The 27040-nt window shown below is 49.7% G+C and overlaps 1 protein-coding gene across 2 annotated transcripts in view; it reads left to right on the top strand.

Moving 5' to 3' along the window:
- Positions 1–1496: 1496 nt before the first annotated feature.
- The window catches only part of Slc6a17 (solute carrier family 6 member 17), a 46776-nt gene continuing 21232 nt past the window's right edge, over positions 1497–27040 (top strand). Inside the window, exons 1-5 of one of the 2 annotated variants that reach the window (XM_005367843.3) lie at positions 1497–1573; positions 18691–19063; positions 23767–23924; positions 25516–25642; positions 26295–26476. In XM_005367843.3, coding sequence (XP_005367900.1) covers positions 18778–19063; positions 23767–23924; positions 25516–25642; positions 26295–26476 — 753 coding nt within the window. In that variant the 5' untranslated portion in view covers positions 1497–1573; positions 18691–18777. Of the gene's footprint in view, positions 1574–1759; positions 2033–18690; positions 19064–23766; positions 23925–25515; positions 25643–26294; positions 26477–27040 lie in introns of those variants that run through there. The other variant, XM_013354032.2, reaches the window with a different exon arrangement.

Here is a 27040-nt window from a genome sequence, read left to right as displayed (position 1 = left end):
TCAATGGGCATCTTGCATTTCCATGTGTCTCATGGGCAGAGGCACGGATGACCTCTTTTTCCAATCTAGTTCAGTGGATCTTTGCACAGTGAATTGCCTCAGAAAACAAAGATAGTGCAGGGTAGTTTTGTTTACTGTCCTTTATGATAAAAATTCTGTCGGTGCAAATCACCAGCGGGTTTTCTTGTAGTCTATTATAAAACATGAGGCTTCACTAAACTTGAGACTCCTTCCATAGGACTTGTGGATTAGGAGAAGCTGACGTGAATATGAAGCATGTGCTATTTGCTGTGTCCCAAGTAATACAAGTCCATTGTCTCTAGCCCTGGAGTTCTTTGTCTTCTGCCAGCGTCCAGAAGACTGTGTCAGGACAACTGGTTAGATTGTAAGTGCAGAATCTCAGTTCCTTCCGAGTTCTTGCTTCTGGTCTTTATCAACTTTAGCTGGGATAATTAAGACAACGCCACCTTCTCCATCCCTCCCAAACAGGTGATATGCCTGTGATATGCCAACGACTCCCCAAACAGCACTCCCAGGCAGCCAGATCCTGTCCCCATGACTACCTTCACCTCCCTTCACCCTCCAGTCCTGCTCCAGCTCAGCAACCACCTGTCTGCACACATTCTTCGCTCATGTGTTTGCCCTGGTCACACTGTGCCCTCCACAATGGTTGGCCTTTCCCCTTTCGTCTATACCTTATTTAAGGCCAGCATACTTCAACAACTTTTTGGTACCCAGTCACAATATCCCTCTCTCTCATCGCCCCCACTCCACTTGTTTGTCAGGGTTCTGGCAAACTGTATTGTGCAGGGGTTGGTCTTGGTAGGATGGTAGACTGAGAGGCAACATTCACATGGGATGCAAAGAATAACCACCGAGTAGGATTGAAATCCTGAGAGAGGGTCAAGAAGAGGTGGGTATGTAAAGACAGGTGAGGTCCCAGGCTCAGGTAGGCCTATGGCCATGGGGGCCCATTTTCCCGAGGGTAGATGCCCTAAGAAGAGTATTGAGGTCTTAAGAGGCGGCTCCTGGCAACCCTTCTGCTCCCTGCCCACCCCTCTGCTTGTGTCGGCCATCAGAGCCTCGCTGGCAGCCCAGGAGCCTCGCATTGACGCGGGCCCGCGCGTGAGTCAAGCCTGCGTCACGGCGCCCCGCCGCCAGGGTGGCCTTTCGGAAAGCGAGGGAACAGTGCGCGCCGCGCTCCGCCCAGCTCCGTTCCGCTCCGCAGAGCCAGTGCGGACAGGGCGCGGGGAGGGCGGCAGTCTGTCGGGGCCTTCGCAGCCACGCGCTCCCTCCGCCGCGGCATCTGCGCCCCGGGGTGGCTCCCCAGAGCCCCGAGCGAGCGAAGAGCGGGAGCAGGGTTGGGACTGACGGCAAGGGAGGGAACAAGGAGCCAGCTGAGCCGCGTGCGCCGGCGCGCGCAGCTCCGGGTCCCCCAAGCCCGGGACCGGGCCTGTCGCCGCCTGACTCCAGTTGCCCTCGGGAAGGACGGTGCACCCACGACCCGTCGGGGACCACGGTCACTCGGCGGTAATCCAGGGGCCGAATCTACGCGACGGTCCACGCGGGACAGGTGAGTCGCCGTCTGATTCCCGTCTGGCGTACCCAGGCCAGCCACGGCAACTTTGCCTGCTGCGGCCCCGCCCCAGCCTGGAAGGCCGGAGGCCCCTGGTGCGTGGCGGCGCTCCACCCGGTCCGCCCGACCCTGCGCTGGCGCGGGGGCTCCTCCTGGCGCTCCAGCCGCCGTTGCCTGGCGACAGAGCCCCGGGGCGGCGATAATCTGGCGCGGCAAGGGTGCTCAGCAGCTCCTGCACAGGTTGGACTTGGGCTTCAGCTTCTGGAGCTCAGGATGCCCCAGAACTCCGGAGGTAACAGAACAGCTGCAGAGGCGAGCACCAGCGGAGGACCAGCGAGGCCAGCTCGGTGGGTCCTTGTGCCTGGAGTGCGCCCAGGGCGCAGCTCCACCAGGAGACTCCGGAGCAGCTGTGGACCCCAGCCCCAGCCACTCGGTCTCGGGCCCGTGACCTTGACGGTAACATTGGTTAGAGAAGCAGTACTTTCGTGCCGAGATAAATATTTAATTTCCAGTTCCGGGGCTGCTCCTCAGTGAATTCGGAGTTAGAATGGAAGAGCTCCTTCCTCCCCAGAGGAAAGCGCATCTGGGGACCTATGGATAGAGATAGGAGGCGTGCACTGGGGGCCACAGTCTAGAGGGGCCTGCTGTCGGGAGAGAGGCCTCCGCCACATTTATACCTGTGCAGACGGTGCTCTGAAGGGATGTTCTCAGTATGCCAAGGCTGCTCCCCCAGGGGCGCGGCCGCCTTGGAAGGAAGCCCAGTGCTTCAGCTATCTCTTCAGCTCTGTCACGGGTTCAGGTTCAGAAGTTCTGAGGCTACTCGGACCCAGTTGCTGTCAAGTGGACTTTATTCTTTGAAAATTTCCCTCCTTCCCTCTTCCCACCCTCCCTTCTTCGGTCCCCCCCGTCCCTCCTCCCTTCTCTTTCTCTGTCCCTTTCTCCCACCCTTCCGCTCCCCCTCTTTAGAAATAGTTTAATGGGCCATATGAATAAGGAGATTTTAAAGTAGAGCTACTTTGGAAGGCAGTTTAGCTGTGAAGAAGAGGCAAGCTGGGTTGGGTTGGGTTGGAGCTATGGGGATGAAGAAGAAAGATCGCCATTGCCGCTGTTAACAAGAACTTCCGGGGACTGGGAAAATCCTGGAATGGCTCTATAGTATCCGTCAAACTTTGGTGGGTTTCAAACTGTGTGGAGCATAAGCATCTTGTGCCTTCTGCGCTTCTCGCATTGTATCCTATCCAATAAAGTAGAGCCATCTCCTGGAAGGAAGGACTTTCAGGTCACACCTGGCTGCCCTTGGCTACGGACAAGGCCATCAGAGGTTATAGCTCCTGTGGTGCCTTCTTCTCTAATGGAGCAGCTGTGGCCAAGTAGGTGGTTGAGTTGAATAGAGGATTTCTGCAGCTTAGCCTTCGGTGACTCAGTGCAGGAGGTGAATCGTGCCCACCAGCTGATCCGAGTTTGCTTAGCCTGAGTCACACAGAGTCGTGTGTCAGCTGTTTGTGGGATCAGTGCAGTTCTTTAGCAGCTCTCGTGAGGGGACTGGCCTGAGCCCCAAGTGACTTAGGGGTGGGTGAATCTTCAGAGTAGATCTCAGTTTGCCTGCTGTTAACATGGGCCTGTTGAACTCTGTCCCCATGGGGATGGCCAGCAGGGTCAGGCTGCAGAGGAGGCACTGTGTTTGTTGTCACGGTCTGGCCAGTCACTGCATCACGGAACATCTGTTTCCACAGTTGTTAAGGAGGATGCTGTTGGTACCATTTTACCCAGTCTCACTCTGTGACCGGTGCTAGACATAGCAGGTGCTGCCAGATATTGGGTTCCCACCTCTTCCGCTGTGGATCTCAACCAGAGATGATTTCCCCCTCTCGATGCTGTGCTCCTGAGCATGTGTGTGTGTGTGTGTGTGTGTGTGTGTGTGTGTGTGTGCATATGAAGGTGGCCAGATCCTGCATGATTGAACCCACAGCTCAGCTTGAAGTGAACCTATTTTTAAGTCCCCTCTGGATGGGAAAGCTAGGATGAGAACCAGGCTATTGTGAGATAAGTAATGTGACCATTTATTTACAACAGTTCCTAGATGGCTCCAACAGAGAGACCTGGACTCACTGGTATTGTTTATGACTGTAGCCTGTCCCCAAGCTGGGGTACCTGCTGAGTAGATTTTAGGGGTTCTTTCTCCTTGAATGGGTCTTGCCATCTCCCTACTCACCTGTCCTATCTATAACAGATCTGGAAGCTTCAAAAGAAATGCTCAGAGCTGATGTTGGCCTTTTCCTATAAAGGAAGGAGAAGAATGGGTCTCCTACTTTTCTGAGGGATTCTGGATTTCTTGTCCTCCCCTTATAAAGGGTCTAGATCTAAGGCTGACCTAAGATGCATTCACTTAAAAAGTCAGGATTTCCTCAAGGTAACAAGAAAAAATGGGAGCTGACTCGTGGAACTACAGTTGGCTACTGGAAGAGAGAGAGTTGACATTGTCTGTCCACTCTGAAGTCAATGCCTTTTGTCTGGACACCTATTCCATGACCAATAGAAACAGACACGAGGACTCCAGAACAGCATCCTCCTGCTTGGTGCTCTCCCGCCCCTTGGGCTCTCCTGTCCAATTCTGCTGCAGTAGGACGATTCATCATTAATCCGTCTAAAACCGCTAAGATAAGCAGCAGAAGAGTTTTAAAAAGAAGGTGGATTGGACACTTCCCTTCCCCCCCACAGACAAAGTCTAACTTATCACTGACTTCCAGGCTATGCTGCAAGAAATCTTGACAGCCAAACATCCGAGAACCAGGGTGGGAAACGAAACAAAACCCTTGCACCTCAGACCTTGTGCCAGCCTCCTCTGAGGAGCACTCTAGGCTGCTAGAGGTCGGAAGCACAATCCTGAATTGCTGGTACGCTATCCCAGGCACAGTGAGGCAGTGCTCTGAGAGAAATGCCCCCTGCATCCCAGGCCCTTCTGGTACCTCTCCTCCTCTTCCCTCTCTCCATTCCTCCCACCCCTACCTTTTCCCACCCAGATAGTGTCTCAGGTAGCTCACCCTGTAGCTGAGAATGACCTTGAACTTCTGACCCTTCTGCCTCCCAAGTGCTAGGATTGCAAGTGTGTGGTAGCACACGCAAGCTTTTAGCAGGGGAAAACGCAGCTCTGGACTGTAGCACTTCGTGCGGTGGCTGGCGTGCACAGCTAATACCCGGCTTTTTATTGAGGCCTCTGTGCTGTGCTGAGTACTTACAGGCCATCTCCTTCAATCATCCCCACGGTCCCAGGAGATGGATATTGCTATCTGTAGTTTATAGATGTGGATTTTGAGGTTCAGAGAGGTTAACTAATTTGCTCAAGGTCATTCAGATTAGTGAGTGGCAACCTGAGACTTGGCACTTGCTTCTGTCAGACTTCAAATTCCAGGCTCTTAACCACTTTGTGATGTGTTTCCAACAGCAAGTTCTTAATAAGTGTGGCCAACAGCGTAGGCATTTATCAGAATGAAGCTTTATTAAAATCTGTGGGCTCTGATCTTCAAACTAGTACCCAAGGAAAGAAGAGTCAGATTTCTGCCAGCGGGAAACTGGTATAAAATGATCAGACCCATATTGGCAAGGTTTAAGGGCTATGACATTTGGTTCCAGGAGAGTCAGAGCCCAGAAAAAGACCTTAAGCTCTATCTAGGTGCTTTCTGTGCTGGTCCTGTCTTTCTCTTCCTGACTTGACAGCTCCAGATTTCACTCCCTTGAAGTTTGTCCACTCAGGGCTTGTGCCTGGAGCCAGGAAAAATGAGGTGGAGCAGGTCGGATGCTGCCCTGAGAATCTCTGCATCCGCAGAATCAAGGACAGCCGGGCGCTGCTGGGAGCTCTGGTGTGTCAGGTTTCCCTGCTGGACAGTGTGTGCCAGGGATTTACAGTCTCTGATGAGGCCCAGACCCCAGAGCCAAGCTGCTGGCACAGCACGGTTGGTTATTTACCGTAGTTGCTGGCAGGGGCTGGTGAAGGGGGTCTGCTTGCTTCCTGGTCTCACATTCCGTGGAGGCTCGCCTCTTCTCAGGCCTCTACCCCTGTTTCCTGGGCTGTTCTAGGACGACTGGCATGTGGCTCCTCTTGTCTGTCTGTCTTTCCCAGAGGTCTATATTGTCCTAGCCTGCCTCCCACCCCCAGACCACCAGAGAGAGATCTTGAAGGGGAAGTTTCTGTAAATAAGGTAGGATAACTGAAATGTAAGCATGAATGGTACCCTGTCCCAGCAGACAGAAGTTATCCAGAAACCTTTGCTTCAGGGGCAGCCATTTTGTGGTAATGCAATCTGCTGATACTTGTTCTTTCTCTCCTCTTTTCATGAGTAGTTTTCTTTTTTAATACCAAGGTATTCATCGATGTGCAAATTCAGCTATTTAAAAACACATAACTAAATATCACTGTGCACAGGAAGCTCCTATGTGAGAACATACTCAGAGACTGTATGAATTATTACTGAGTCATGAAGGAATTCTTATCTCAGAACCAGGTAGGTTTTGTTGGAGAATGGTCTGGGTCCAGTGAGTCTTAGGCTGCCTCTGTCCACAACTTGGGGTTGAGGTGTAAAGACCCCTTTCTTCTTTAGTTCTTGTGGGATTGGAGTGAGACCTAGGGCCAGAGGAACCCCAGCTCTAAGCCCTGGCAGGACGCTTTCGAGCTTACCCAGCAGTTTATCTGAAGACAGCAGGTCGCCTCACCCCACTCCATCATTTATACTTATTGGTTTAGCTAGAATTTCTTATGTGCTACTAATTTGCCACCTATTCTTTTGTTCACAAATAGAATTCACTGGTCCATTCTCCCAAAACCCTGTCAATTATATTTTTCTCTCTGTGACTGGAGACCCCTGTGGTTTAATGGCCCACAGGGGCTGTAAGCAGAGCAGAAGGGGCTATTCACAAAAGATGTGACTGTCACCCAGTAGGGTGGTCCCAGCAGGTGCTGCCAGATGTGAAGCCAGTGAGGGTTTAGACTACCTCTTGTGGAATCTAAGGGAAGAGGGGCTGGCGTTTTTTCCTGCTGAGCTGTTGGGCTGGTTCCCAGAATGGCTGGTGGGCGCTGTCCACGGTCCTGCCACACCCGGAAGCCAGCTGCCTACTGGTAATCTTCCTCTAATAGCCAGGAAGACTCTGCTTGACCTCTCGACCCAAGACTAGTATGCTGTTAGTTTCAGAGAAGGACCCAAGGGAATAAGGAAGCTCTTGACCTCAGGGAGAGGCCATGGTCCGTCAAGTTGTTCCACTTGGCCTGTGGCGGTGCCCCGTTCTGCACGGCTGCAGGACACACTACAGGTCTTCCCAATCAGTGCTAGAGAGTGCCTGTGATCCAGAAACCATGATGCCCATCTCTCTGGAAATCGCTTGGGGATGACCCAGGGTTGTGAAGCCTTCTTCATTTTCTGCAATGTTCCATACCAGTATTAATCTTTCTGGGTACCACTATTTGTAAACAGTTGGGAAACACCAGCACATGAGAAGGAGTCTTCACTACAGAGCTTGGTAGGTCACCATTTAAAGCTCAGCTCTTGCACTTAATGGCTGGGTAACAGTGTACACGATGGTTAGAGTTTCTCTGCCTCAGAATCTTCTCCTATCAGACGATGGTGGTGCTTTCCTCGTTATTGCGAGCATAGTAGGTCTTTGCTGTGCCTTGTCCCCTGGAAGGAACAGTTTCTTGCCCAGCTGTCCACCAAGCTGCACAGAGAGCTAAGGAAAGAGATCCGACTCTTCTTGTTCCCAGGAAGGAGACGCCATGTGGGGACTGTAATTAAGGGTTTCTGATTACTATTGCTTCAAGTACTCTTCAGAACTCTGCTGGCTAACTCAGGTAATTGGACACTCTGATCCTTCTGTGTGTCTTTGAAACCAGAGAAAATAACGAGTTTAAGAAAATCCAGGTCAGAAGATTCGGACAGATGAGAGGAGACCCATCTGCCACCATCTTGAGTCCCCATGGGTAGGAAAAGAAGAGGTCAAGGCCTTCAGCTAGTCACTTTTGTTTTCATGTCTAATTTTAACCTTTTTTGTTCTTAAATTTGGTGTACACATGGACCTCATGTCTGGGGCCTGGAGTTTCCTTCACCGACCTGGCTTCCTGTGTTCCTCTCTTCAAAAGTTACACCTCTTGCAATAGCTTGGTCCAGGTCATTCCAGCTTTCGTCTCCCTTCCCAGTTACAATCAGCTATTGGTCCTTCTGAAAACATTCATGTCAGATCCTATCTCAACTCACGAATCTCTGAGATCTTTCTTCCAGCCTCAAAGAAAGCACAGATTGTTTCCCATGACTGTGGGTCTTGCCTGCTTCAGACAGTCTCTATCTTCCTGCCTCAGCCCCTCCCAACTTCCCTTACTCAGGGTGCTCTGGTCATAACGTTTCTGTTGCTTACATTTGCCAGACACCTTGGTCCTATCTCAGAGCCTTTGTGCCTTCTGGTTCCTCTCTCCTGAATGCATTCCCAAGATTTCAGAATGGTTCATTCTCTCTCTGTTTAGGTCCTTGTGTTATCTTATCTGAGTGTGCTGACTTAACGCCTCTGTATCTCATAGCATCCCTGCCCCAACTCTATTTTCTCATACTTTGCGTTATGTATCATGTATTTATTTGCCTCCCAGCATGAGAATATAAATCTCACAGAGCAGGAACATAATTTCCTCTGTTCTCTGCTGTCCTAGAACAGGGCCTGACACACAGTGTATATTTATTGAAAGAAATAAAGGAAACAAAGAAAATGAAAAAAAATTAAGAATGTATTTTCAGTTGTGCCTCTAACTCTGGGCTCCACTCCTCCAGCCCAAGAGGACAGTGGGAAGTCATTTTAGTAATGAGAACTTTCATGTCCCCAGCAGCTCACCATGTCTGTGGGTCCCTGTGCAGCTCACCATGTCTGTGGGCCCCAGTGTGCTGTTCCACATTTATTTCAGGGCATCATAGGATCGCAGGTGTATGTTTCTGTGGGTTGAGCCAAATTCCTGCATTTTCTGTACTAAAGGAGGCAGCTGGTATTGGCTTTTGGAGGGTGGGGGCTCAAATGACCACAGTCCTTACATTTTTATACACATGAATCAGTTTTCATCCCCCCTACCTTTCCAGGTCCAAAAGGTGGGATCAAAAGAGGCTACCTACTTTCCCAGAGGTTCACTGGCAGATGGCAGAGCAGGACACATAGCAAGCTTGCCTGCCTCTAAACCCCATGTCTTCCTATGATGGCAGCCGGGCTGGAGTCAGACCCTGGAGTCAGCCTATGGCCGTGCAGATCCAGTGGCCTCTGCTTTCTGACCATGCACTAGTTGCCCTATTCCATCAGTTCCAAAATGCATGTTTATGCTCACTGATACTTCTTAAAAGCAGTCCATAATGTGTAATCAATATTTATTTCAAAATGGCAGCTGGTGTGTGGCAGGGGTGACCTACTTCCCTTGGCCCGAGATCAAAGACTCTTGAGCTCTGTGAAACATAGGCCGTTCCTCATAGCCTGCACTTCTTCATCAGTGGCATTTTCCTGTTAGAATTATGGAGGGATTAAGGGGGACAGTGAGTGAAGGGTGTTAGCACCGTGGCTTGCACAGCGGTGGAACCGAAGCCGTGTGACCTGTGTGCTATAGCTGCCATTGTTATGGCTACACCCTGCTGTGTTTTCAGAAGGCCCCCAGAAAAGAACTCAGCACCCAGTTCCATCAGAGCGGACTCATGCAGAGGCACCATGCTGCCCATTTAACATACTGAGCGTGCATTCCCCCCTCTTGTGAAATGGTAAACAGAACCAAATGATCTTATTTGCCCTGATCACGCCCACGTCCTCCAGTGCCAGTTCCTCCCCCTCTGGACCATCTGCCTCTTTTCCTGCTTCTTTTCTGTCTTGACTAAGAAAACAAAATATTAGCCACAAAGAACACACCCAGCAGACATGACAGGAAGGTAATGGGGGGCATCGACTCCTTGGCCCCATTTATTGTTGGGAATCATCCCCCCCCCAGACCCCTGGCACGTGGTGCCCATCCACACTTACTCCTGAGATGAGGATGAATCCCATTTGTGAGGTGGTGAAGTTGGAATATAAATACTGGCTCCTCTGAAAGCAGAAAAAGCCAGTGGATCATGGTCAGACTTCTTGATACACCTCAAGTTTTAAATTACCACCAGAGGACATCCTTGGGGCATGACATCAGAATATTGCATCAGAAAATGGAAAAATATCTAAACTAGGAAACTAAACTCAGGCTGGAAAAAATTAAGGGGCCTTCAATATGCAGGTTCATTTTTTCATAGCATATTTATTGGGCATGCATGAATAGAAAAAAAACATCAGAATTTAGTGTTGCCAAATAGGAGACCAAAATACAAACCCTACAAGCCGGCGAAATGAATGATCAGACAACCACCATTCCTTGTGTTTGACTTCTCAAGGAGTTTCTGCTCCTTTTCCTGCTGCCCATGTGGTAGCCAGATGCAGTTGGTAGGTAAGTGATGCTCTCTATTTTACAAATGAATCAGAAACAGAAACCTGGCTTCTATGTGCTGGGTCCTCCCCACATGCTCAGAGAGCTGCATTTGGTGACTACTCTGGCAGAGCCCTGCAGTCTTCTGGTCCTGCTTGGTGTCTCCCTGGACAGCTCTGCTCATTCTTCACTCTTCCCATTTGTTTTAAAAGCAGTGGTTGAAATTTCAACATGGAAAGAAGGTTGTTCTTGGAGGGTGGGAAAGGAAGTTTACCCCTGGAAATTTTTCCTGGGTAGCCTGTGTATAACAGTCAGTAGCTGCACAAGAAATAAGGAAGGTGGACAAAAAGCTAAGCCCTTGCTTCCTGCCTCGAGGAATGTCCTGTTTGGGAAAGGAATGGGGCATGTGAACAGCCGACTACCCCAGGAGCCAAGGTAGTCTCACAGAGTATGTGGAGAAGGGACGAGGAAGCACAATTGTGCTTACTCAAAGAATTATAAAAGGTGTTGCTAGGGTAAGGTGAAGAGGTGGACCTAGAAGGCTCCTGGAGGTTGAGAACATAGAAGGGTTGCTGTAGAGGGGGGAATTGAAGGACAATATTTATGTGGACATGGAGGAAATCAAATGACTTAAGAAGAGCTATAGGGCTGGGTATGGTGGTGCACACCTTTAATCCTGGCACTTGGGAGGCAGAAGCGAACGGATCTCTCTGAGTTTGAGACCATCCTGGTCAACAAAGAAAGTTCAAAGACAGGGCTACACAGAGAAACCCTGTCTCTAAAATAAAACAAAACAAAAACAAAGAAAAAGAAAAAAAGAAGGGCTATGGATTCTCTTTAGAGGGCAGTGAATCTGAGTGAGATGGTATTTCTAGCAGTTGCTTCTGAAGGTCACACGTAAGGGCCAGCAAGATGGCTTAGTGAAGACAGTTATTTGCTGCTAAGACCTGTGGTGGTCAGAGAGCACCAGCTCCCACAAGTCAACCTCAGACCTGCACACGCATGCACCCCTGCACACATACACAAACACACACACTAACACAAACATATATGTGTGTGTGTGTGTGTGTGTGTGTGTGTGTGTGTATAAACGAAAATGTAAATGTTCCTAAGCAAACAAAGGGCCTGAAGAGGAGCAGGGTGGTGAGGTCAGGACAGAGATGGACACTCCTTCAAGACTTCATGAAAATTGGATGGAGTGAGAGGAACTCAAAACAGGACTGGGAGTCCCTGCAGGCATGTCCTGGGAGAGGAAGTCCAAGGAAAGCTGCCTCAAAACCATGCAGGGCATATCCGTTTACCTTTGGTGACTGTCAGAAATTTGGAGAAAAGAATTATAAATAATTTGGAGAAGGCATTCCGTCTGAAGACTTGTAGAAATAGGACTGAAGACTTGTAGAAACAGGATACCCCATTCGGTCTGAGGATTTCATAGAGACGGGGTTTCTCTGTGGCTTTGGAGCCTGTCCTGGAGCAAGCTCTTGTAGACCAACCTGGCCTCGAGCTCACAGAGATTGGCCTGCCTCTGCCTCCTGAGTGCTGGGATTAAAGGCGTGCGCCACCACTGCCCGGTGAAGAGTACCTTCTTGTGCCAAAGACACTGAAAAAAAATAAATAAAATAAATAATTTGGAGGACAGTTTGTGTCTCTGATAGCAGTCCAACCTGTGTTGAGCTGTGTGGAAGCCCAGAGGCACTGAGGTAATTAGGAAAACTGAGGTCATATGGAGCTCAGGAAGCCACTAAGCATTCTCTGAGGGAAAAGGGTCTAGCCACATTTTCTTTTTTACCACCAGATATTCCTGAGCTGGACCTTGGCCTTGAGGCCCAAAGGGTAGAGTTCTCAATTCCCGCTTAGCGTCTGCCTCCATGTGAAGGGTTTTCTTCAGAATGACTGGGTCACAGGATGCTTTCCAGAGCCATAAACTTTAGAGAGCAGTCTGGGGCACACCCCAGACTGGAAAATGTGTGCACTGTAGTGTGAATAGTTGGGCGAACTGCCTGCTTTCCCAAAGATGGCATCATGTTCACTCTGCTTCTCCAGGGAGCTCATATTTTCAGTGACCTGGTCCAACCTTTCTTAACAAGAGACACCCCAGATCCAGAGGAGCTAATATCTAGCATTCCAGAAGAGCCTTTTTTTTCTGTCTTTAGTGGCATTGGGGTAGGGGGCACTGGGTGTGGTGCTGCTCACAGGGTGAGAACAGCCATGCCCTGCCCACGGCTGATTACCAAGTTGTTGTGCCTGAACATTTGTTGTGGGGCCATTAATTAGAGCCCTGGCAGGAGATATTTCTACCTGTCTGCCTCCTAGTCTCACTATATTTTTTCCCTCTCCTTTAAAGAAGATTCACAGTTCACTGCTCAGTCCTGCTTTTCTCACATGAGCTATTCTGAGCCCTGAGCCGCACGGGTTGCTAAGTGACGAGCTGGCACTGAAGACTTGCTCTGCTCTCGAGCCCCTCTGTGTTGTGCTTTAAGTCATTGAGGCGTTCTGTTCAGAGTACAGTGCAACTTCGCCGTCTGATGTGCTGCTCCTGAAAGACATTACAGCCTACCCCAGCTACTACAGGGGGATAACTGGAGTATGGTGCGGTTGGTTGTCAACACCTCCTTACTACACTCCAGCAGGATCTCAGCTGGTGGAGAGGGGCAGGACAGACAGACCGCAGAGCCTGCTGCACCCAGTGCCTGGGTGGTCATGTTTTGCTCATACCCACCTGCAGGAGCAGCACTCTGGATGTATGCTGGAAGCCTGCACAGATTCCTGATTCTCGCACACAGGGAAACTGAGGTCCTGTGAAGTTAGGGTGCTGGCTACATATCTGACTCATGGCTGGTCCTAAGGGATGGAAAGGTAGAGAAGAGAGAGGTTGCCCTCTTAGGGTTCTAGCATCCTGGTGTTTGTCCAAGGCTGTTTCAGGGCCATTGGCTAGGTAACTGTGGATTCCCCACACCCTGATCTGAAATCTGGCATTTAGTCATAGACCAAGCCAGTGCATGGTCTCCAGGCTTGTGGGTTGGTGTGAGGGCTTGGGTTAAGAAGCATCATTTCAAGCCGCTGGTACCACCTTCCTTTTAAAGAAGCTCTACAGGGCTGCTGAGATGGTCTAGGAGGTAAAGAAAACTGTTGCCAAGCTTGAAGAGCTGAGTTCAATCCACCCACATGGTGGAAGGAGAGAACCAACTCCCACAAATCTTCTCTGATCTTCCTTTGTGTGCTGTGGCATACATATATATGTACACACATGTACTGTGGGATAATGCTCTTGTACACTGTAAAGATTTGTCATTTGCATTGGTTTAATAAAATGCTGATTGGCCAGTAGCGAGGCAGGAAGTATAGGGGAGGCAACCAGACTAGAGAATTCTGGGAAGAGGCAAGACAGAGTCGGTCACCAGCGAGATACAGAGGAAGCAAGATAAGAATGCTGCACTGAGAAAGGGTACAAAGCCACATGGCTAAACTTAGACAAGAATTACGGGCTAGTTTAAGTTGTAAGAGCTAGTTAATAATAAGCCTGAGCTAATAGGTCAAACAGTTTATAATTAATATAAGCCTCTGTGTGTTTCTTTGGGACTGAATGGCTGAGGGACCTGGAGGGACAGAAACTTATGTTACACACATGTTGTTGGATTTTTTTTTACACTAGCCCCACATTAGAACACCAAAATGTAGGAACTTTTTTGTTTGCTTGTTTGTTTTATTCTTTTGGCTCCCAAATACATCACACATGGAGTCTTATTCTTTCTTATAACTGCTTGGCCTTAACTTGCCTGGTGTCTAGTCAGCTTTTCTTATCTTAAATCATCACATCTATCTTTTGCCTCTGGGCTTTTATCTTTTTCTATTTCTGTATACCTTTCTTTACTTCTTTCTCTGTGACTTGCTGTGTAACTGGTGGCTGGCTCCTGATGTCCTCCTCTCCTTGTTCTATCTTGCTCCTTCTTGTTCTCTTGCCCTTTCTTCTTCTCCACCCAGATTTATCCTTCTATTTATTCTCTCTGCATGCCAGCTCCACCTCTCCTTTCTCCTGCCTTGCCATTGGCTGTTCATCTCTTTATTAGACCATCGTGTGTTTTAGACAGGCAAAGAATCACAGCTTCACAGAGTTAAACAAATTCAACATCAAAGAATGCAATACATCTTTGCACCCTTAAAACAAATGTTTCACTGCATAAACAAAGGTAGCACATTTTAAAATAACATTCTACAACACACATAAATAAATAAATGCAATAAAAATTTAAAACATGTCAAAGATGGCGAATAGCCTGGAGAATGAACAGGTAGAGGAGTAGATCTGTGAGGTGTGACCCTTTTCTGGGTGCTCTCTTGTGTAAATGACGTGTGTGCAGTTTACTGCTTGCTTTCCTGAGCTGGAGTGGAGCTCAAAAGAGAGCCCACAGAGAGAAGCATTTGTGAGAATCTCTTTGAGTCTCGGCGTTGTGAGGGACACGTTAGAATATACCTGTGACAGATGTGGGAACCGAAACCTGGGCAGTTGATACCTAGGGATGCTGGGATTTGAACCCAAGCCCAACACAATCAATACTCCATACTATACCAGCATGGTGCACAAAAATGTTTAATGGCTTCAAATGATTGCAAATGCTATATATGAGCTATGAGCTATTTTTATTACTAATACTTATCTTTTATAAATAATGTTGATGAGGTTTTGGATCCAAACAACCTGGAGCTGATGGTGTTTACTTGGCTCTTTTGGGCTTTAGGATGTGATGAGTGGGGTGCTGGTGAGAAGCCTTAGGAGGGCCTTGTTCTTGCCCTCCTCACCCTGGCCATTTGGGTCACACTGCTGTTCTTGAATTACTCACAGAGCTTCCTTTCATAATTGTGTGTGGGCATGCACACGTATGTGCATACATGAGTGAGTGTGTGTGCACGTGTGCGCGCACACGTGTGTGTGTGTGTGTGTGTGTGTGCATGTGTGTGTGATTCATCTCTGCTAGTGCTCTCTCCTGTCATTTGGGCCTCTGCTCCAGATGATGCCCTTCCTGACTTCTTTCCTCCCCAGCATGAAGGCAGCTGGTGCCATTCTGCCCATGCTGTTTCTCTTTGCAGCGCACATCACCCCTGGCCATTACATTTGATATTTGTTTCTTTAGTACCTGGCCCTCCAAAAGAAAGGGGGTCTGTCATGCTCACTGCAGCATCACATTCTCCAGAACAGATCCTGGGATGCCTGCTTTCTTCCTGCAACCCCTCCCCCCAGACCAACAGGGTCGATCCTGGCAGGATACCCTGTTAGGGTGTCAGGAGGACCTGAGTACTCTGAGTAATTTATTTCCTCTCTGTGAACCTTAGTTTACACACACACACACACACACACACACACGCACGCACGCACGCACACACACACGCACATATATGTATATCTGTATACCCACTGTCATGTTGGGTCATCACCTGGAAGTACCACTGGATTCAGAACTTCCTTGTTGTGGCTACAGCCCAGCAGTGCAGCTTACAGGCTCGTAACATGAGCTTGCGTCCTGCAGTGGTACAGGGGTCCCTGGGCACCTTCCTGTAGATCGGAGGACACTCTGAGTGAGTGACATCAGGAGGAGGAAAGCCATACTGAGTTGGCCCTGTGGCCGCTGGTCAAGCAGCTCTTTCTTCCCAACCGTGCACTGCCTCTGTCCTTGAGTGTTCCTAGCTGAAAGTGGTGGCCCTTTTTTTCACATTAGCGACTAGAGCTGCTGCTCTTCAGGTATTTAGGGGAAACGTGCTCTAGCTGGTTAGCATCGAGACGGATCCTGCAGCTGGTGGGGATCTCCCCTGGCTTTTCCCACTTCGAGCCTAATGATCAGACCTAATGCGCTGCAGAACGTTCCTGAACTCCTGTGTGAGAAAGACAACTGGAGGAAACTCTAAGCCAAGGCATCCCAGATTGCAATCTCCAGACGCCACAACAAGTATCCCTGGCTCTAATCTGCAGTAAAAGCTTTCAAGGTTAGTTGCAGGGGAGGAGTAAGTTCCCAGACAAGGAGCGCAGTGTGGATTCCTTAGGCTTCCTCCAGCTGAGTGCCGTGGGGTCCATGGGGGCACTCGCCCTGACATGCCAGGTCCCAGACACAGGCCTCCCTATAACATAACTTCTGTAGTACTCTTCATTGTGTAGCATGGGTTATATGGCAGCGGGGAAGAGAGTCCTGAGGGCTGAAGAGGCCACAGATACACAAGTGCCACCTTGGGCACCCTCTAGGGGCATGGAAAAGGGGCACAGAAGTCTCCGCTTGGTTACCTAGGTACTCTCTCATGCTGCAGAGGACACCCATGAAAAGTGGGGCACAAATTCCTTGGCCTGTCTCCCCAGGGCTTATCCTGTGCTGTGAGGCAAACCATAAAAGAGAGAGATACAATGCGATTTTCAACTAGCCCACTGTGCCAACTTGGGGCATTTTCCAGGATGCAATGGAATATTCAGCTAGCCCACTGTGGAGTCTCAACAGAATGTCTTATTAGGAATTCTGAGGCTGACTCTGCCCCGGTTCCTCCAAAGCCCAAGACCTTGATGTCTTGTTCCTGGGGTGGAGAGGGCAGTTGCAAAAGATTCACTGCTGTTCTTGAACAAAGAGTGCAGGTCAGTGTCACCCGCTGCTGTGCTCCACAACCTGGCCTGGGGAGAGCTAGCCAGTCTCACAGACTAGCATGGATGCCCCCACCCCTGTCGTCATAAGGCCTCACAGGTTTATCACACATGCAGCAGGGCTGGGTTGGTCAGGTCCTGGCTGGAGTTAGCCAGGACGGTTGCATCAACCACAAAAGAATCCTTGTGCCCTTCTGCTGCACAGTGACCTTGCCTGTGCTTTTCAGGGGGCACAGACACACGAGAAGAATAGCAAGCCTGGCTTCCAGAGACAGCTTGTTCCCTTAATAAAGTGATTACAGAGCTGGCTAATTTACATCCCTAGAAAGATGCAGGGCAACGGTAGGCTGGTGTGTGTGTGTGTGTGTGTGTGTGTGTGTGTGTGTGTTTTATTTTAATTCTCCAGCCTCTTCTTAATGAGGAGGTGCCTTGAAATATAACAGAGCGCTGGATTCTTCAAAGCACTCGTTTTCATGGTGCTTTCTTTCTGTAAGGGAAAGTGTAAAAGACAAATGAGGGGTGGCAGAGGAGGGGAGGGCTTTGCCGCCCCCGCCCATGTTGTGCAGACATTATCTGCCATAAAGCTGTCGCTTGAAGGATGGAGAACCAGCTCCTGGCTGCAGTGGCCCTCAGATAATGTCAGTGCTGAGCAATGACCCAGGATTTGTTGGCACCAAGCAAACATTTCTAGGGCTCTGGTGCCAGAATCCATAGCGGAGCCTGGGCAGCTTTCCTGCCAGGGAAATGAGAGGAACTTGGTAGCTACTGTCCAGGATCCCCATAGTGAGACTCAGGGAGCCTTTTGAATCCTAGGGAGGCTCTCATTTCTACCAAACTCCTGGTGACTCCTTGGCCCATGGATTATGTTTTGACAAAGAAGAGTTCAGAGAAGTCAGACGCTGAGTTTCTGTGTGTATAGTTATTGTCTCATGGCTGTAGCCAAAGATCTGACAGGAAGCAACTCAAGAGAAAAAGGCCTTTGTCTTAGGATTCCTAATTCTGTGGAGAGACCATGACCACAGCAGCTCTTATAAAGGAAAGGCATTGAATTGAGGTGGCTTACATTTACAGAGGTTAGTCTATTATCATCACGGTGTGACATGGCGGCATGTAGGCAGACATAGAAGGAGCTGAGGGTCATATGTCTTGACCTGCAGACAACAGGAAGTGGTCTGAGTCACTGAACATGGCTTGAGCATATATGCGACCTCAAAGTGTGCCTCAACAATGACACACTTCCTTCAACATGGGCATACCTACTCCAATAAGGCCATACAGCCTAATAGCGCTCCTCCCTGTGGAGCTTATGGGACCAATTACATTAAAACTACCATGGACTTCTTTTGTCTTATAAATTAAGGAAACACAGTTAGTGGCGGGAAAAAGCATGGTGGTGAGGGCAATGGCAGGTGGGCACATGAGGCTGCTTGCTCCTCTCTGCACAGACTAGGAAGCTTGGAAAGGGAAGGCTGACTTATTGGCTCCCTTTTACCCTTTTTACTCCATCTGGGACCTCGGCCAATGGGGTAGCCTGGCACACATTCAGGGCGCATAGTACCCCCTTGCTTCATCCTCTCTGGAAACACCCTCTTAAAACACTCAAAGGTGTTCCTTAATCCAGAAAGTTAACAGTTGAAATTAACTACCACCCCAGGGTCCCACCAAGTGGTTTTGGCTAATAGAACACAACAGAGGTAGGTGTGAGTCACAACCACACTGCCTCAGAAGGGGAAAAGTGTGGGTATCTCCAGAGGTCTTGAGCACTCTAGGCAACGATGATAAAAGATGAAGGTCATGGTAGAGGACCTGTATTTGGGTTTTGCAGGTTTTGCCCCATTAGGTTTCCAGCACCTTCTAGTGATACCCAGGTAACACCTATGGGAAAACAGCTCCCCAGTGATCATCCTGCTGGGGACAAAGTTGAGCTCAACACTTGGAAACTGGGGGCCAGTATGGGATATATCCTGATACTTGATTTGGGTTCTGTCTGTCTACTCTGGGCTCCCTATTTCTGGCATTGCCCACCAATCCTCTGCTGTTTATCTGCTTCCACAGGCCTTTGGATGAGAAAGAGCTGACAGGAACCGAACCCCACCTTCTCTGTGTGCTGGGGAACAGGGCTACACAGCCCCGGTGGCACCCATGCCGAAGAACAGCAAGGTGACACAGCGCGAACACAGCAATGAGCATGTCACTGAGTCCGTGGCTGACTTGCTGGCTCTCGAGGAGCCTGTGGACTATAAGCAGAGTGTACTGAATGTGGCCGGCGAGACAGGTGGCAAGCAGAAGGCAGCGGAGGAGGAGCTGGATGCAGAGGACCGGCCGGCCTGGAATAGCAAGCTGCAGTACATCCTGGCCCAGATTGGCTTTTCTGTGGGTCTTGGCAACATCTGGAGGTTCCCCTACCTGTGCCAGAAAAATGGAGGAGGTAAGAGGTAACCGTAATTGATCAAGGGTACCTGGAAAATGGGTTGGGCTGGGGTAGAAAGGACCACGCCTTTGCTGAGGCAGACCTGGAGTCCTTAGAGATAGGAGTGCAGAATTCCAGAACAAGAGTCATAGAGTCACACAATGGCTCATAGCTATAAAAAGGCTGGAGGTTATGATAAGAATCGGGTTCTGGCTCCAGACTGCCATGGTTCAGATCCCATTCTAGCATAGCCAGTGAGGCCTGGGCCCTAGGACAAGCTGCTGGACCTCTGCTTGTCAGTGCTTACCCTGTAAATTGAACATAAGAGTGCTTCCTGTCTACTCTTGGTAGTTGGAAGGATTAAGTGAATTTTATATACTACCTTGGTAAAGAACAACTGTTGGCTGTTACTATCAAACACTTAGAGACAGGAAGCACTGTTGTAAGCGATTAATGGCTTAACTCCTCCTCTTTGAGCATCTTGGAACAACCAAGCGCCAGCTTCACAGGGGTCATCCCTCCATCCCTCCCAGTGACCTTGTTTAAGGAGAAGGTCATTGTCTTTACTTTAGAGACTATAAAACCGAGGCACAGATAGGTTGGGTAATTTTCCCAGGTCGTGTGACATGAAGGCTTAATGCTGTGGGATTCCACCTGGTGGGTGTGGCCTGTGCACATTACACCACATGGGCTGGCTGCCTGTAGAGGAGCCTCACACTGCACCTGGTTACAAATTCCTTTGGCGCATGTGGCGTCCTATAAAATTGTCGTTGGTGCTGACAAAGCCCAGAGCAGACAGATATCCCTAGGCACTGGCTGACTCTCCAGAGTGTGGACGTTTATCAGAATTTTCCAGAGGCAGGCTGGCTTGAAATGATGGGAAGATCACAGAAAATAAAGAAAACCTTGGTGGGCTCATGTTTTTGTTTCTTTTCTGTTGTGATAAAACACTGACTAAAAGCAACTTCAGTGAGGACACAGGCCATCACCGAGGGAAATCGGGGCAGGAAATGAAGCAAGAACTCAAGGAATCACGGAGAAACAGTACCTGCTGCCCTGCTCACAGTATGGCGCCTTGTTTGCTTTCTTTTATAGCCCAGACCAGCTTCCCAGGGAATGGTGCCGCCCATAGTGGGCGGGGCTCTTCTGGATCAATTACTAATGAAGGAAATCCCTGAATGACACGACCAGAGGCCAGTCTGATCTGGGAAATCCCTCAGCCAAGATTCTCTTCTCACATGACTGTAGTGAAGCTCACAGTTAGTGCTAACACAGAGAGCTAACAACTGCATTTCCAAGGCCACGCCTGTGTTCCCGAGAAACCTATCCTTTCTATGAAAGCTATGAAGGGAACTGCATAGCTCCTGAGTCCCCTGCCCTGGGACCACCACGCTCTAGCCTGTTGGATAGCTACAGCTTCCTAGGCATTTTGGCTCAGCTTCTTCCTGCTGGCGAGTTCCTACCATTGTAGCCTCTCCCAAAATTTCTGCTCCATTCAGAGAGGGACACCTCACCTTTGTATCTGTTACTTTTCTCCTTACTGGAACAAAATAGCTAACAGAAGAAACTTGAGGGAAGAAGGACTCAGTTTGTCTGAGGGTTTCGGGGGAGCTCAGCCTGTGAGGGTGGTAATACGAATGAGTATCTGTGTCAGAGGAAGTGTGTTGGGGAGCTCATCACAAGGCAGAGTAGCAGGAAACAGGATAATACAGAATCAGGGACAGGCTATACCTCTCAACGGCCCACTCAGGGACCCACCTCTGCCAGCCAGACCTCTTGAAGATTGTACAGCAGCATTCGTGCTTAGCCTTCCTGTTCAAAGTACTTCATTCCTTCTTCACAACATCCTTTAGAGAGTGGAGGAGTATGGAGTGACATTTTTGTAAATAAAAAATGGACACACATCAGCTATCTCCTATGGCTTCGTCTAATACTTTCATTCTGTCTGCATCTATGACAAAATAAAAGCAAAGAGACATCAAATAATTTGTCCAAAGTTGCAAAGTAGGTGTCAGAGCCAGGATTCCAGGTTTGATAATCTGATCACAGAGTCTGTTCGCAGCTTCTTTTCTATCCATATTTCAATTGACTGGAGGCCAAAAAAATGAGCTCTTGAGCCCCAGAAATAAATGGGCTGTGGCAAAAGCAAGGCACGGTGTATAGAGAGAGATCTGGTGAAGTGCAGAGAGTCAGGCTCCACCCAGTGTCCTAATGCCCTGAGTGGTGCTCCCAGCTGCTCAGCCCTGAGACTCCTCAGAGACACTGTTGCCTCCAGGTCGTGTTTTCCGAGGTAGAAGAGGGTGCCGCGTGAACTCAGTGATGATTGGCACACAAGAATGCCTTTGATTAACTATGAGTTCAGCTCACCTGAGTGTCCTGGCCTTGAGCCCCCTGGCTAGACTAAACTCCATGTGGCTGTGACCTGCAGTCAGGACTCGGACAGAAGGAAAGCCAGTCCACCGTTTGGCCGCAGATCACTTTTAGAGGATCTCCCCAGCTGTAGGAAGAGGAGAGAAACGTACATAGGAAATAGCAGTGTGCTCTGACACCCCGACACTCATCTCCCTGTACATCGTGTCCCTCCTGAGGACCCTGAGGCAAAGTAAAACACCAGCAAGGCTCCTCCTTGTCATCTTCCTGCAATAAATTGCTTCTGTTGCTATTGTTTCTCTCCACCAAAGACCAAGACAGACTAGAGGTCCATACCCACGGCTTTTTAGGGCATTTGATGGGGCTGCTGGTGAGTGACAGGCTGAATGAGTGAGTACATAGGTGGATGCCTGCGCATGCATGTGTGCTTGTGTGTGCATGTGTATGTGCGTGTGCAAGTGTGTGTGCATGTGAGTGCGTGTGTGCATGTGTGTGCATTTGTGTGTGTGTGTGCACGCATGTGCGTGTGCGTGTTAAAATGATATTGCTCTGTGAGACTCGGTGGGAAGCTTCTCTTGAAGGCTCTCCCCATGAGTTCCCTCAGCAGATGTATGCTCAGGTGGCCCCCTGTGGTGTGACCAATCCAGAATGTGCCTGCTGACACTGCCTAAATAAATCTGAGGAACTTGCTTCCCGCGAGGTCTCCCAGGATGGCATCTGGGTCTTCTGTTCCTGCATCCCCTAAAGCCTGAATCTGGCATAGAGGAGAACCATGGTAAACAACTTTTGCTGCTGATGGACAGATTTTGTGTCCAGTAGTTGCCTGATCGCCAGTGTTCATTGGCAGATTAGGCGTGTACTTGAGAAAGGTAAGTTGCAGGGGACAGAGTAGCACAAACTCTGGTTGTTCTTAATAATCAAAACTCAGAGTCGGATATTGGGGGTAAAGGCTGAAGGATCAGAGAAGCAAAGGAGCCAGCCATTAGAGAACCTTTACCTCAACCAATGCTCAGACCGAAGTGGCGATCCTGTCTCTACAGATTCTCAGACTGACTGCTGTCTCTGAAACCTCAGACTGCATGCTCAGACTGAATCCTCAAACAGCAGCAGAGCTCTTCTCTCCCCCTGCCTTATATTCCTCTCTCCGCCCAGCCATATCACTCCTGTCTCCACCTCCCTAGTGCCGGGATTAAACGCATGTGATCCCAAGTGCTGGGATCACCTTTTTTTTTTAGACAGATTCAATCTCATGTAGCCCATAGAGATCCATCTGCCTCTGTCTCCCTAGTCTTGGGACTAAAGTTTGTGCAATCACTGCTTGACATCTATGACTAACTAGTGGCTTAGCTCTGCACTCTGATCTTCAGGCAAGCTTTATTTGTTAGATCATAAACAAAAGGCCACTACAGGATAGAACAGTGTAGCCGGGGCTTTCAGAGACTCCTCTCTTGAGCCGGTTTCCCTGAAGGTGCTAGGTAACCCAGGAGACAGGAACAAGCAAGACAGTTTGACAGGCAGGGCCTGACTGATAGTGTTGCCAACAGGGCTAGGTTCTTGGCACAACTCTTGGTGGGGTGCACTCGTCCATGTCCAGCCGTGGCCTTAATTCTCTTGCTAAATGCCCTGTCACTTGGAATTGAGATCGTGTCTGCAGCTAGGTTTAAGACAGCAAGATTAATTTGTTATCTGTAATCTTTAGCAAGATCATTCCATCCTTTATGATTCCCTTATCATGCTTTCCTGAACAACTAATTTCTCTTCCATTCCTCCGAATTAGCTGTGGATTAATGGTGATGCTGATCAGATCCTCTCCCTGGAGAGCGTCTAAGCTCAGCTTCTCTTGAGTTGCTCAGTCTGCTGTATCAGCATTTGTCTCAATGCCGGCAGGCCGGACCACAGAGTAGGAGTGAGTGAGGCCTTGGGAATGAGTGAGCAGGACCCGTGACATCTGGGAGGGTTGTGGACAGGTGTCCACAGAGTGCTGCATGAGGCCAGTGTCTGTGACTTGACATGTGGCTCTCTGAGAGGCAATGAGGTATCTGCTTCTGAATCCAGCCTTGCAAGTGGAAGGCACTGGTGTCCGTATGCTCCCTCGTGTCCCATCCCGAGTCAGAGGATCAAGGAGAGGAAAAGTCTGAATGGGCCAGCGTTGGAGATAAAAATCACAGCCTTGAGCAGCAACATTCACAGGGAAGCTCCAGATGGCCTAAGCTGTGGCCGAGTCTGTTGGACATGCCACCTTTCCCTTCCATTGTCGTCCCTGCCCACACACTATGTCTGAGACTGTTGGGCACGGCTGCCACCCCTTCCCTCACTGTCCCTCTGATCTGCACCTTCTCTTATCCTTGCAGGTGCCTACCTGGTACCATACCTGGTGCTGCTGATCATCATTGGCATCCCTCTCTTCTTTCTGGAGCTGGCTGTGGGCCAGAGGATCCGCCGTGGCAGCATCGGTGTGTGGCATTACGTGTGCCCGCGCCTGGGGGGCATCGGCTTCTCCAGCTGTATTGTGAGTTCAGAGCTGGGGGCTGGCACTGGGCGGGAGGCAGAGGGTCCACTTTGGGATAGTGTGGAGGAGGTCACCAGGTTTACAGGCCCGAGTCCTGGGCCGACACAAGGGGAGCGAGAGGGTTCATCAACAGATTCTTCACAGATGGTGTCTCAGGGCCATAGTCACCACATTTCCTAAACTGGCAGTTGATGCCACTGCCAGAAACCATATGTGACATTCACAAATGAGGCAAAGGAGGGAAAACGGGGCACGTTCACAAGGATATCTCAGTCTTTATCATCCGGGAACAGATGGACCATCCAGGTCCCCACCACTCCTTACCACTTCCTCATGGACTCCTCTCCCTTTCCTTGGGAAGTGAGTTTCAAATGTACGTGGCTTAGCACGCCTTGCTAGAGCGCCATGCAATTAAACAGTTGAAATACTCAGACAGGAGTCTTATGGCCAACCCAGGAAGCATGAGGTTTGGGGAGACCTCCCGAGCCTCGGATGGGGACTTCCGGGCTCATCTGTGTAGCTGTCGATGAAATCTTGCTGAGAGCTGCATACAACTAAAGTAACTGAACATCCCTTAAAGGTGAAACCTGCAGGTGCCCATTCTCATACTTGAGATAAAAACTGGAATTCGTTTCTGGAAGGAACTGAGGGTTCTGTCAAACACGGTAGGAGGATTATCCTGTTGTCAGACCAGGCATCACCTTCCCGTGGCCAGCTCCAGTGTAAATACCAGGCTGGCCATGTTTGGACATGCACGAGGAGGGGAACCCTCTACCTGGGCTGGAAACAACACAGTTAAGGAAAGGGCTGCTTCTCTGCATGTTTATTCCAGCGCAGCCCCCTCCCTTGTTTTCTCTTTGTGTATGTGAACATGTGCTCCTCCACATAGTTGCTCGTGTGAAATGGGAGAGACCAGGAGCCCTCTGCAATCACACTAACAAGCACTCTGAATCGTCTGGGACAGCCAGGCCTCTGGAAGGGCCCTCGGAGCATCCGGAGCAGATGCAGCCAAACCCTGCCTGTTAAACATTGCTAGATCCCACCTAGTTTAATAAAACTCTGCCAAGCTTACTGCTTTGTCTCTAGAAGCTAGAAGCAGGCTGCTCGCTGTTCTGAAGGAAGAGCAGCACCTGAGAAAAGGGAAGAGGTGGAAAAACCAGTGATCCACACAGTCTCAAAAAGTACCACCATCTGGGTGGGCCTAAAAGGACCGTTACTGTGGTGTGTCTCCGTGGTCCTGGAAGGCATCTCTGATTAGAATCCCGAGTCATCAGGAAATGATGGGGGAAGGGCTTCAAGTATCTCACAGGAATTTCAAACTGGAAAGAATTAACATTTTAAGAGTTTATTGCTTAAAGGAGAAAATTTTAATATCCCAGGAATTCCTTTGTGAACTGTTTGAGTACCAGATGAATGGAGGAGGACTGGGAGCAGACCCCCAACCCCTGCTCCATCTCTGCATCCCCCTCCCCGCCGCCCTGCCCACATCCTCCATCAGAACTGGTTTTGAGCTGCTGGGCCTTGGATGGAGTGCAGGGAGGGGCGGCTTTACCTGCAGCCTCCGTAATCTTACCCTGGTCCTTGTCCTCAGGTCTGCCTCTTCGTTGGGCTGTACTACAATGTCATCATTGGGTGGAGCGTCTTCTACTTCTTCAAGTCCTTCCAGTACCCACTGCCCTGGAGCGAATGCCCTGTCATCAGGAATGGGACTGTGGCAGGCAAGTGTGGGGACCCTGGAGGAACCCCAGCTGTGGTCTCCAGCCAGCACTGTCCCGGGAAGGAGTCTAAACTGTTTAGTACTAAGATTTGGGTTTAATCGGTTCAGTGAGTCACCTTGGAGAAAGCACTTCACACCCCAATACTTTTTTTTCTCCTTCTCTTGAGGAAATGATCTACTGATCTCCTGCTGGCCTAGCACACAGAGGTCTCAGGGATTGAATTTTGTTTAGTTATTATGAACTACTCTGTTTCTCCAATAGCATATGTCTAAGAACAGTTGTGACTTGTGTGCCTCACTCCATAGACGGGAAAACAGATCCCGTAGCCCCTGTTCCCACGCTCATGCTGTCCATCTAACCAGTGACCTGACATCTGGATTTCCAGCCTCTGTCTCAGGGCCTTCCCCCAAGAACCTTTAAACAGATTTGGCACTTGTGAGCAGAAGACGGTGGAGGTGGGAATTCAGTCATGTGATTGTGGCTCAAAGGCTCGTAGGTCCCACCAGAAACTCAAGATTCCTCGGGTTCCTCCAGATCATTACACAGTCCTCCCCCAGCTACCCACTCACCCACTGCTACCTGGGCAGGGTCCACCACAGGAGATGGCCATAGGGCTGGAAGCTGAGGCCTGTGGCCTTTCCTGTGGTTTCAGTGGTGGAGCCTGAGTGTGAGAAGAGCTCAGCCACTACCTACTTCTGGTACCGAGAGGCCTTGGACATCTCCAACTCCATCTCAGAGAGTGGGGGCCTCAACTGGAAGATGACACTCTGCCTCCTTGTGGCCTGGAGCATCGTGGGCATGGCTGTAGTCAAGGGTATCCAGTCCTCTGGAAAGGTGAGCTGGAAAAAGGCAACAGAGACCCAGAGAGCAGGAGCTCGGATCCCAGGCCACTGGGGAAGACTACTTGAGTGACAGCATTAGCCTCACGGGAAGGGTGGGAGCATTACCACCACAGATAGCCTAAGGATGAACTTGCTGGGTAGTTGTTACTGGAGCCCCATCTGTTTTGTTGCTTGTAGCTTAGGCCTGCCCTGCAAACACCGAGGAGCTAGAGGTACTGACCTTGATATCTAGATACCCAGGTTCCTAAGCAAAAGCCCTTGCATTGGGCAGTCTAAGCAGTTTTCGATGAAACTCTGCCCTATGCTGTCTGCCGATAAAGGGCTGTTAGAGCCGCAGAGAGCTTGGGGCCCCCAAACAGTCCAGCCGGTGAAAGTCATAACAGTCCAGCCCTGTCTTTCTTTCCCAGCATTTCCAATCCTCATTATTTATGACCTCGCAGAATTCATGGGCTGCCAGGGATGGAAAGACTGACAGACATCTGATAGAGATGTCTCCTCCACCCATTTTATAGAGAAGGAAACTGAGGTCTGTACTGGGGAAAGAGCCCCCCTAAGG

The sequence above is a fragment of the Microtus ochrogaster genome, unplaced genomic scaffold (genome assembly GCF_000317375.1).
Source record: "Microtus ochrogaster isolate Prairie Vole_2 unplaced genomic scaffold, MicOch1.0 UNK25, whole genome shotgun sequence".
NCBI lineage: Eukaryota > Metazoa > Chordata > Mammalia > Rodentia > Cricetidae > Microtus > Microtus ochrogaster.
The sequence above is the reverse complement of the archived record's forward strand: the minus strand, read 5'-3'. Positions and strand labels throughout refer to the sequence as shown.